Here is a 12,223-nt window from a genome sequence, read left to right as displayed (position 1 = left end):
TATAGACCTACCACATTGTTGAACTATGTATAACAAATTTTATAAAAAAGTAACACCGCGGCGAAAACTAATCAGTCGAGTTTGAGCGTTTGAAGCGTTTAAGTCGCCTATTTTGTTGCTTACGGTAGAAATTATAGCTCGTTTGTGTTTGAAATTTTATTTGGATCGTATATTTTAGATACTTCTATCCTGTTCAAAGTGTACTGTTGTTTAGAAAAGTGTCCTGAAAAGTGATTTTCAATAAAAGCTAATATTAATTTAGTACAAGTAATAAAAGAGAAGTGTGAAAAAATGCCACCAACTGGCTTAATAGCTGTAAATAGCGAGGATTGCAAGCATTGCGAAGAGGACTATGATGAGGAGTATGAATTTCATGCAACTGTTTGTGTTTGGACCAGGTAGAAATTATATGTATTTCGTAGATGCATGCGTTTATTAGTAATTTATGGTATAGTAGTTATATGGCCGCCCTGATTTGGCGAGAATTATACGATTGAAATCGACAACGTATGCAAAATTAAGATAATTCTTGAGAAATTTTTGGCAGCACTTTGTGGTTTTCAGTGTTTATTTATATATAAGCTCGGTTTTGTATATGTACCTACTTATGTATTTCAGTCAACAAAAGTGCAGTTTATTTGCTTTAAGCTTGACTTTAAATGCAGAGAATGACTGAAAAGTGTAAAAGTTTGCGACAAAAAAATATAGAAAAGCAAACATTATAGAAATATTTATGCAGATAAGCCTTAATTTCGGGGAAACTGTTATTTTAATCCTTGTTTATCCTTTCAATAATTTATTGCTATGAAAATTGATTAAAAAAATAACTCTCAACTATTATTTATATTTCTTTATTTAATCAAGAGAAAATTGTATGTAGAATATTCAATAATCCTTAATAGCTCTCTAGTGTGGAATATCAATAATCCTTTGAAATTTATTAACTGAATGACAGGGTCATATCAGATTTAAAAGAAAAAAAAAACTTAAAAATCATTGGATTAAATAGCATGTTGAGATAATATGTAAGTGAATTATAAGTAAAAATATAGTAAAACAATTCCAAACTTTTATATTATGTAAAAATATATTTTATTCATATATTCACCCAGAGATTGATATCTGTAGTGTCATTCTAAAGTTTTAGCCTCATATTATTTATGATTTACAACTTTGAAGATAGTTGAGTTGTAAGAAATAATACTGAGTATTTTACGTAAAATTATATTATATCTATATATTCACCCCGAAATCAGTAGCATCATTCTTAAGGTTGATTTTCTTATTATGATGCACAACTTTGAAGTTTGAAGTTGAGTTGAAGGAAATAGTTGTTATAGGACACAACTCAACTCAATAATGATTATTTTGCTAACAGATGAGAAAAAATATTAACGAAATATCTGTCCAAATCGGAGGTGATTTAGAATAACCATCAATAAAATATATGATTTTTTTGGTAAGAATGGAAAAGTAGCTGTTAAACTGTCAAAATATTAGTTACAGGATTATTATTCTGACAACTGTTGTCAGTCCAGAAGTAGTATGCAGTCTATACCGGCAATTTAAAATTTTCGACTTAACATCTATTGCCTATGGAGGCAGCAAGTTACAGTTGTTTGTGCTAAAAACAGTATATATACAGAAATGATTCAGTTGTAATGTGAGAAATATTTACAAATAAATTACGGGAATTCCCCCAATCCGTTTTTTCAATAACCTATTTGCCTTTAGAAGAGAAATTGCGCGACATCTCGTTTCGTGGAATTACAGCTGTAATTAAAGTATTATTTGTTTATTTAAGGACAAATGAATGACTTTATGTTTCCGTTCCGTAATTGATGTCAACAATCTTTCAAGTGGATGCTGTGTATTTTTTATACAAAGAAATCAAATTACACCATATACAGTACTTCAAAACTAAACTAATATTTTAAATTTTTTGCAATTTAAAAAAAAACAAGTAAGGAAGGGCTAAAAGTTCGGGTGTAACCGAACATTTTATACTCTCGCAATTTATTGATGTAATTTTATAAAGACTACACAATTCGACCCATATATTCGGCATAAAGTTCAATAGAATAACGAAAATCATCATAAATAGTATATGGGGACTGAGGTAATTCCTAAACCGATTTCACTCGTTTTCACCACCAAGATACAACGTATCGAAGACTATACGCTCACTTAATTTAATATTACTTATAATTAGGTATATGGGATCTGGGGGAAGTTATGACCCAATTTTTACCATTTCAGGTACAGAGAGAAACTGTTATAAGAAAAAAATTCAGAGGAAATGAATTACATTAAAATATCTGAGGGATTTACCTATATTTTCGGTGAAAAATTAACCTTAGGCACTGAGTTCTTCATGTTTGATATCAGGGGCCTTGAAAAGTCATGGTTCGATTTTGACAATTTTTCCACAAGTGATGTCACAGCTCAAATACAGTATTTGTGTAAAGTTTTATTCCGCTAGCTTCATTGGTTCCTTATGAATACATTATAAAGTGAACGAATCAGATGGAATTCAAAATTGGGTTATATGGGAAGTAGACGTAGTTGTGAACCGATTTCGCCCATATTCCACCCGTGTCATCAGGGTGTCAAGAAAGAGTTATGTACCGAATTTCATTGAAATCGGTCGAATAGTTCTTGAGATATGGTTTTTGACCCATAAGTGGGCGAAGCCACATACTTTTCATTTTCCATTTTCATAACTTTATTTATGGCTTAGTTATGACACTGTATAGGTTTTCGGTTTCCTCCATTTTGTGGGCGTGGCAGTGGACCGATTTTGCCCATTTTCGAAAGCAACCTCCTCAGGGTGCCAAGGAACATGTGTTCCAAGTTTCATTAAGATATCTTAATTTTTACTCAAGTTATCGCTTGCACGGACAGACGGACAGACGGACGGACAGACATCCGGATTTCAAATCTACTCGTCGTCCTGATCATTTATGTATATATAACCCCATATCTAACTCTTATATTTCTTGGTGACACAAACAACCGTTATGTGAACAAAACTATGATACTCTGTGCAACAGGTTGCGAGAGTATAATAACACTTTCACCTTATAATTAACAACAGAAATTTAATTTACTAATCAGTCGATTAAAATTGAGTTTTTTACAAATTATCATTCGCAAATGACGTATCTAAACACCCGTTATCATTTACACAAATATTTAATTAAACGTATAAAACGAAAATATTGTTACGGATATGACTTTTAGTACTGTTATTCATACGTATATATGTATATAAATAAACACACGCTTACTGTTATCGGAAGTGTGACCTGTTTGCGGCCCCACGTCATTATTCTACAATACAAATGTACATTAATTGCGGACCCATTAAATAAAAATAATTATTTTAAAGCTTTTCTTATCTTTGCATCAAATGTATACGCATTTTAGCATATTTATACCAGCAAAGCTATCGCTTAGGTGGGTGTGTCACACTAATTAACTGATAAGTAATTGAAAGGCCAAGGGCAATTAATCAAATTAACATTATCAATTAGGAGCGCAAGTAGTTTATAAGAGTGTGATTAATAAGATAAGATATCTAAAAACAGACCTACAATTTAACTATAAATATAACTGTAACAAGTGCAGTGTTTCGATTTGGTTTTCAAGTTCAAGTATTTGTTTTTTTTTATGAAAATATCAACAATTAAGTGACTTTAGCTGTTCATTTGATTTTTTTCTTTTGCGACTACCCTAATGTATACGTATACATATGTATTTATTTGGCAGTAGATTATGGCGCTGCTAACATTTCCGTTTGCACTTTCGTTTTCTATCAATTTCAAAATGTTTATTGCTTCTGACATTAGTTGCCGCTTCTGGAAATTTTTGTGTGTTATAAATTTTGGCGCTTCAATGACATTGACGATGTTTGCCGATTATTGAATGAATTTGTATGTTATATTGTTAATGAAATGTAGTTTATATACTATATATACATATATTAATCAATGATTAGTTTATGAATTAATACGAAATAAAATGGAACTATTGCTCAAGCAATAAATATTTGTTTTAATATGTATTTATAGATGTATATACATAGGTACATATACATTTAATTATTTATACTTATACATATGTATGGCTTATCAGTTGTTTTTTGTTTGATTTCGCACTCTATATTTGCAAAATATTTTTCGTTTTGATTGAACAACTGTTATTATAATTTGTGTTTTTTTAGTAGAACTGTACAAAGAAGCATATAAATAATATGGCAATACTACAGTTTATATATACACGTAAATACATATTAAATCAGAGTTACGTAACAACTACGTAGTAGAGGAAAGCTTTCTGTTGAACTTATTTTTTATGAAAATATTTAAGGAAATTTCCAAATAAATAATAATAATAAGCATACGATCCGTATTCGAATATTCGGTCATACACTGTTCAACACTCGGCTGTGTATAGGACCAAACTAAATTTGTCCGAGAGATTAAGTCATAAGTAAAATAAAGTAAAAAAGTGAATTATTCGATTTTCGAAGTTAGCCTCTAAAAGGCTTATATTACAGATTTTATAAGGGATCCCGTATTTTTCGATATAATTTTTTTTTATTTTTTTCGAAAATAAAACATGGTCATATAATAATATTTTTTTTAAGTACTTTTTTCGAACTTCGGAGCCGAACTTCGAAAATTGGAGAATAAACATTTTTACTTATGACTCAATCTCCCGGAAAAAATTAGTTTGGTTTATCGAAATATGTAGTTGGATAAAGTAAAAATTGGAATATCTGGGTATCCATATGGATTATCCAGATTCAAGTATATGTATGTTTATTCCTACGGATTACATATGTAGATAATGCTGATTTTCCCAACTCCAAAAAGATTTGTTGTTTTCGAAAACGTCTCTAAAGAAAGTATGTATTCCGTATTTGTATTTAAAATACATGTATATTGCAACCTTGTTGACGATTATCTCATTCGGTATTTTCCGTTTTGATTTTCGGATATAAGAAAATACGATTAAAGACATCAACGGGTTTGAAACTAAAATTTTTAGTTTTTTTCTCCAAATGTTGCCTAAATTATGATAGAATTCTCTTCAAATAAAGGTAAAGAATATTTTAGTTTTAAATTTAACGGCTTACATGTCAGTTGATTGTTTGAAAACCCCATTTATTCAGTATTTTCCAAATATGACAAAAATTATAAATATGATAAACCATGAAAGGGTTAAGTCAAACATATTTAGCTTTTCTATGTAAAATTCTTTAAATGTGTGTGCTGTAATTTTTGAGCTTTCTTAAAGTTTTAGATATTGGAAGACCCATCAAATATCCGCTATTATCAGCACATTATCAGAACCGTATAACTAATTTTTGTTTGTTGCACTGTTTTGTTTTTATTTGAAACCTTTTTCTAGTCCATAGTTAAAAATATATTGTTATCCTGATATATTTTATTGCTTTGAGCGTTCTTAAATGTGCTTGATTCCAAGTATTTATACAAATTTCAATGTAAAAGCGTATATCCTACTAACACATACATATAGAGAAAAACGTTTCGAAATTCTATTAACAATTTTTTATTCTTTTATTCACTTAGATATTCCGATGGCACCGTGAAGCTGCGTAATTCCAACATCGAATTGATGGATCAAGATATACTCTACCATCTAGCTTTGGGCAGTGAAAGTCATGATTTGCATGAAATGTTCGGTGATGTTAAAGTAAGTACATATATTAATAATGGTTTATAATTCTCGAGTTCTTTATTTAAAGCAATTTCGTTTAAGTGTAGTACTCGTATATATAATTTTTGACAGTTCTCTACCAGGCTTCAACTTATATATGTATCTATGTTAGATATATTAATAAAATTATAACTTTTCTAAACTATTTCTTTAAATTATAACTTCTCTCAAAACAAATCGGACTAATTTATGTACCATTATATTTTTGGAATCGAATAAATATTTTATTCTGAATTCTGAATTATTTCTCTTTATAACAGCATTTGTGTTTGTAAATAAGTTGAAATAAATTTGTTCATAAGCTTATTACGCAGGTCATGGATTTTGACACCGCATAATTAACATTGAAATTATTGCACAATGTTTTTAATAGATTTGCGACGCTATAAATCAATATGATTAATATATATGTAAATATGTATGATCATATTAAAACAATATGTAAATACATAATTATGAATAAACACCATTGCACAGTGGCTCGGCTTGTATGAAGGTGCGGCCATAAATACTTCCCATTGAGATATCGCTTTGAAATTTTCACCAAAAATCTAGAAAATTATTTTAAATATATAGCAAAAAAATTGGCCCCATCGGAGTACTAGGTACTATAGCTCCCATAGAACTGTAATTGCCATTATATGGTAATCATGCGCAAAAATACTTCTCATGGTCATGGTCGGAGCGTCAAAACTTTCAGTAAGGCTTTGTAAAAACATTTAAGAAAGCGATAAACAAGCTGAACATGATTTGTCGTTATAGTTTCCCCCATCCAACCCCCATATTCAACCTGTAAGAATAATATCATATAAACAAATCATGTAGGAAAAAAGCAAATTATCCACCAATTTAATATAGTTCATTTTTTCACTGCCATTCTACTGCCATTATAATTAGAACAAAAACTTATAATGCATACTCTAGTAAACCGTACATAGATTAAACTAAAGATGGTTTATCCTTCTTTCCAAGCTTTTTTAGTCCAATTATAATGAGTTTGAACTTAAAAATAGTTAATTCAGAGGCTATTACTATTTTGACGATTACTTCTACATCTGCAAATTTCCGCACCTAATTTATTACCTTAAGACTCTGGTAAAGACAATGTAAAATAAATCTAACGGGGGATCACCGGGGAACACAACTAAAACTTTATGTAAACACATTGAAGACGCAGAAAAAAGGTACAAAAAATAGGTGATTTCACAAAAAATACAAATCACGTAAGTCTTAATTAATTTCACAATTTAAAATAAATACCTTTAGCTTCAAAAGCCATTAAAAATAATCTTGATATCTGATGTGCTTTAGAAAAATACAGTTGTTCATGCGTTTAACTCTATTTTTAGAAAGTACAGTTCGATTTTTGGGAAAACCCGGTTTGAAAATAAGAAGTTTGGATAATTTAGAGGCCATTGGCTTACATTTTGTAAAAAAATCGAGAGATGGATTTTTTTATTTTTGGCCTACGGCGGAACCACTGTGCATTGGGGCTTTGATGTGTTACTAAAATTTTGTAAAGATTATTTCAAATTAAATTAAACATTAGTTGTAGCGCTAATTAATTCGCTTGTTATTAAACTAAAACGTAATTGGTGTGATACGCTTTCATTTAAATTAAATCACTACGTCAAATTTAAATGTGCGCTTATCAGCATGTCTTAGAAACATACAAACATACATACATACATATGTATGTATATCTGTGCGCAGAATTGAAAATTAACATAACTGTGTCATAATTTATTAGCTAATTAAAATGATTTTCGCTGATATGTACATAAATATATTTTAGAATTAAAGACCAAAGATTAACAAATAAGACACGCAAAGGAAATATATATACATATATACATATAAATATCATTTTTTTTTATAAAATATATATATTGACCAACAAACATTAGCAGAGTCCAACTTCTTTAATATAATTATAATTTATATATTTAATCACTTCAAACCCATTTTTCTAGAAACGCAAAATTTACTAACAGTCTATATAAATAATGTCCAAGCAATAATATTTGAATACTTGTATATATTTTAATTAAAATTCATAACAATTTGCTGTGTACTACCTCACCTTCAACTTGACCACTTTCACACTTTGCTCAAATATGCATAAATTGTGTTCGGCTATTTTCAGCAAGAACAAGTTTGAAATTTCGTAGATTTGTTAAATTTGTTTGTCAAGTGCAAATTTAAAGTTTGGTTGTGTGTGCCAACAACACAATATTCAAATTAATCTAAGCAAAATATTTTATGTGAGTAATCGGTTGGAAATCGTGCAATCAGAGTGCCGATAATTATATTAGCGCCTAAAGATATGCTTTGATTTATGGTTGATTTAATATGCAAGCAAGCATTCCAGTGATAATACAGTGTACTCTCTCTAAACTGAACAAAATTAATATTTGATGGAATCTTGGAATCTATTATTTGTTCTACTCTAAATTGTTTAGTTGTGGTCTATCATCTAACTGATTTAGAACTTCACTGTTTTGTAGTAACTATCCTTTCAGCAACAATTCATCGAAATGACAACTAACTGAGTTCCGAAGCAACAAAGGTTCTATTTTCAAAAAATAATTATTATGGAATTGCTCTCATAAATTGATTTCATTAATCAATTATAATCTCTACAATTCTCACTTTAATACTAAAAACAAAATTTTTCTTCATTTACACTTTCAGTTTGTTTGCATGGGCGGAACACCAAAGCGCATGGAGAACTTTGCACATTTCATTATGGGAGAAATTGGTTATAAATTACCCGCCGGTACAAAATTGGAAGATATCAGCGCCTATTCATATCGCTACTCAATGTACAAAGTAGGTCCAGTGCTTTGCGTTAGTCACGGCATGGGAACACCCTCTGTGAGCATATTATTGCACGAATTGATCAAACTCATGTATCACGCCAAGTGTCAAGACCCCATATTCATACGTATTGGCACTTGTGGTGGTGTTGGAGTTGAGGGGGGTACTGTTATCATCACCGAAGAAGCGCTCGATAGCCACATGCGGAATGCGCATGAATTTGTAAGTCCAAAACTTGAAATCCGAAAATTAATTTGGACTAAATGTATTATTTATCTCTAGACAATTTTGGGCAAAACCGTGTTACGACCTGCCAAATTGGATAAGAAACTGGCACGTGAACTCAAAGCGCTGGCCAGTGAGGATGATCCTTATGACACGATTATCGGCAAAACTCTATGTACAAATGACTTCTATGAAGGTATGGAGTATACATTGAATAAACTTAAAATGTTTCTGATTTACTATTTTGTTTTTGCATTTGTAGGTCAAGGTCGTTTGGATGGCGCATTCTGCGAATTCTCCGAATCCGATAAAATGGAGTATTTGGAAATGTTGAGCAGCAAAGGTGTGGTCAACATCGAAATGGAGAGCACCATTTTCGCTGCACTTACATATCATGCTGGCATTAAGGCGGCAGTCGTATGCGTTGCGCTATTAAATCGTCTAAATGGCGATCAGGTGAGTTCTAGCGGAAGTTATAGGAAGAACAAAGTACTTCGTAATCCTAGATTCATATGATAAAAAGATTCGAAACCTATTTATATCTAAAGGAGAAGTACAAATCAATGAAATACTACAAAAAATTATTACGTTGTTGAGATAATGCTTGGTTTGCAGTGTGTCAAATTTAATGAGAAAAAAATGGTAAAATGACCACAATAAAATGTCAAAGTGCCATGACATTTTGCAACAGTTAAATTTGAGGTTTCGTAAGATCTCTCGTTTTCGTTTTTGGTGGCATAAATTGCCATAGAAATCAAATTATATCATTTTTTTATGTTTGACTAGAATTGCCATTGATTTTGACATAACACATTCGTCAAAATAGTGATGCCTCTCTATCCGTTGTAGTTAAGAGACAAACAGGTTTTTAACTTTTAGAGATTATTTGCGAATATTTTATTGTATTAATACTGTAGCAGAATCTACTAAACAATATTTTATTATTACTCCTAGCCATTTAGAACGTAGGGAACATTCTTCTTTGATAAAAGATTATGTTTAGAATAATTTGTTGAAATTTATTATGAGAACATATTCCGGCATATTCTTCACAGATCCGAAAAGCTCGAGAAGCCGAACTAGACAGTTTTTCGTCTGGGTAGTTTTTCTGAAAGTTAAAAAAATTTTTTTTCCTACTAATTATCTATTTTTCAACTTTACTAATTATCTTAAACCTTTAAAAATTTTACAAACAGCACTAAATTGAAGAAAATTTTTTAAAAAGTAGAAACAATTAGGAACCACAGACTCTTAAAAAAGTGTATGTTTGCGATTCCGGTCAAGTATTTTGGGAAAGTTACGGTTTATACTTGAGTTAAATTGAAGAAAAAACTGTTTCTTGTTTCAAAATTGGTATTTATGAGTAATCAACTATAATTTGAATATTAAAAACTTTAATAACAGTAATTTTGATAAAGAAAAATTCAATTTTGAATAATACTATAACAAATTCAATTATTTTCAGGTAAATGCACCCAAAGAGGTAATGCACGAATGGCAGAATCGGCCGCAAACGCTCATTTCACGTTACATATGCAAAACGTTGGCGCAGAAAGGACAGCTGAAGTCGCTATCGCGAGGCTCAATTAAGTCGCCACGGCGTTTCAAGTTGGTGCAGCAGGAATCACAGGCGCACGAATAAGTGCAGCAAGCATTTTTAGTAGTATGCAGTTGAATATATTACACATCTACATACGATATGATACATATTGACGAAGATCATTTGTTGCCAGTTAACTTGCCAGACACAAGTGGGTGGTTCAACGCAACATACGCATTAGATATACATACCATACATACTTACATATAAACATACACATACATAAAATACAATTAATTGCATATAGATGTATTTATAAATATGTTAACAAGTAAATTTAATAATAACAAAAACAAAAACAAAATGTTAATGACACCACATACGAAACATTCCCAAAAAAAGAAAAAAACAAAAAAAACTAAGCGTTAAAAGACCAAAAACTTATTGTTAGCCAGTGTTGCACAAACGATTTTTTTAAGAGTTTAACACTACAATGAAATACAGCAATTTATTGTTGAAAAATCAATTTGTTGAAAAAGTTTAAGATATCGGTATTTATATATGTATAGAGCGCGTTGTTTGACACACGCGTTATTGTGGAAGCATTTGAGAATTTAATTTTATAATTTTGTATTTATACTTATTTAAGCTATTTAATTGCATAATGTTTTAGTCTTTGATTTATTAAGCAAATAAATAAAATTTCCTAAAGAAAAGACAGCAACGAATATTTTGCATACCCTCAAATTAAGCCGTAGAGACACATAAATACCGTTACTTAAGTTGAAAATGCTTAATGTATATATGTATAAATATATATTCAAACACATTTAGTGGGCGTGGCACCTACTTATGCATTTTTGAGTCTCCCATAATATTTAAAAGAAAGGGGTTAATATTGTACTTACATATGCACAGTTATATTAAGTCACTTTTCGTTATAAGCGAGTGGCAAAAGAACGCTCAGCTCAACTAAAACTCGGGTAATGTGTTTAAGAAAACTGGTAGCACAAATAATTGATTGTTATATTGACGATGGTTTTTTGAAAATTCCTCAGTAATTATTTATTCACGTAACGTATAGCCGTCGCTTAGAGTTATAACAGTCTCTTACAGTTATACCAATCGCTTAGAGTTATACCAGTCTCTTAGAGTTCTATCAATCTCTTAGAGTTGTACCAGTCGCTTAGAGTTATATCAGTCTCTTTAAGTTCCACCAGTCTCTTAGAGTTCTATCAGTCTCTTTCATTTACACCAGTCTCTTAGAGTTATACCAGTCTCTTAGAGTTATACCAGTCTGTTAGACTTATACCAGTCTGTTAGACTTATACCAGTCTCTTAGAGTTATACCAGTCGCTCAGTGTTATACCAGTATCTTAGAGTTATAATATTCGCTTAGAATATAACTGTCTCAGAGTTAAGCCAGCTTGTTAGTGTTATACCAGTCTCGTAGAATTATACCAGTTGTTTGTTCGATTCTCCACTCTTCAAAGCTGACATAATAATGAAAAATGATTAATTTGTAATAAATTTTACTGAAATTGGTATTTATGTTTAACGTTGCTATGTTAGCGAGTCTTCTTTAGTCACGGGCTTATAAGAAAGCAGGATATTATTTATTATTGATAATATACATACATATGTATAAAAATTACACATATTTATTTACATGCTTACATAATAAAAATAAGTTTAAATCGCAACAATAAATACATACTTAAATCTATTGAAATTGTTATGCAAACAAATATCTTATAACGGTATATTTTAAATTTATTTAAACGAATTTTCAAGGTAGCAAAAAAGAAACATCACTTGTGTGCATTTTTTATGCACGCAACTGTAATGTATAGCCTAATTAAAAGCAATTCAAATTATGCACAGTTCATA

At 30.4% G+C, this 12,223-nt stretch overlaps 1 protein-coding gene across 3 annotated transcripts in view; it reads left to right on the top strand.

The window, feature by feature from the left end:
- The window catches only part of LOC105213499 (uridine phosphorylase 1), a 41,230-nt gene extending 29,592 nt beyond the window's left edge, over positions 1-11,638 (top strand). Inside the window, exons 1-6 of one of the 3 annotated variants that reach the window (XM_011186376.3) lie at positions 65-362; positions 5,601-5,724; positions 8,443-8,790; positions 8,851-8,989; positions 9,056-9,249; positions 10,259-11,638. In XM_011186376.3, the coding sequence (XP_011184678.1) occupies positions 292-362; positions 5,601-5,724; positions 8,443-8,790; positions 8,851-8,989; positions 9,056-9,249; positions 10,259-10,435 (1,053 nt within the window). In that variant the 5' untranslated portion in view covers positions 65-291 and the 3' untranslated portion in view covers positions 10,436-11,638. Of the gene's footprint in view, positions 1-64; positions 399-5,600; positions 5,725-8,442; positions 8,791-8,850; positions 8,990-9,055; positions 9,250-10,258 lie in introns of those variants that run through there. The other 2 variants (XM_011186375.3, XM_011186377.3) reach the window with 2 other exon arrangements.
- The last annotated feature ends 585 nt before the right edge of the window (positions 11,639-12,223 follow it).

This window comes from Zeugodacus cucurbitae, chromosome 2 (assembly GCF_028554725.1).
Source record: "Zeugodacus cucurbitae isolate PBARC_wt_2022May chromosome 2, idZeuCucr1.2, whole genome shotgun sequence".
Lineage (NCBI taxonomy): Eukaryota > Metazoa > Arthropoda > Insecta > Diptera > Tephritidae > Zeugodacus > Zeugodacus cucurbitae.
The sequence above is the reverse complement of the archived record's forward strand: the minus strand, read 5'-3'. Positions and strand labels throughout refer to the sequence as shown.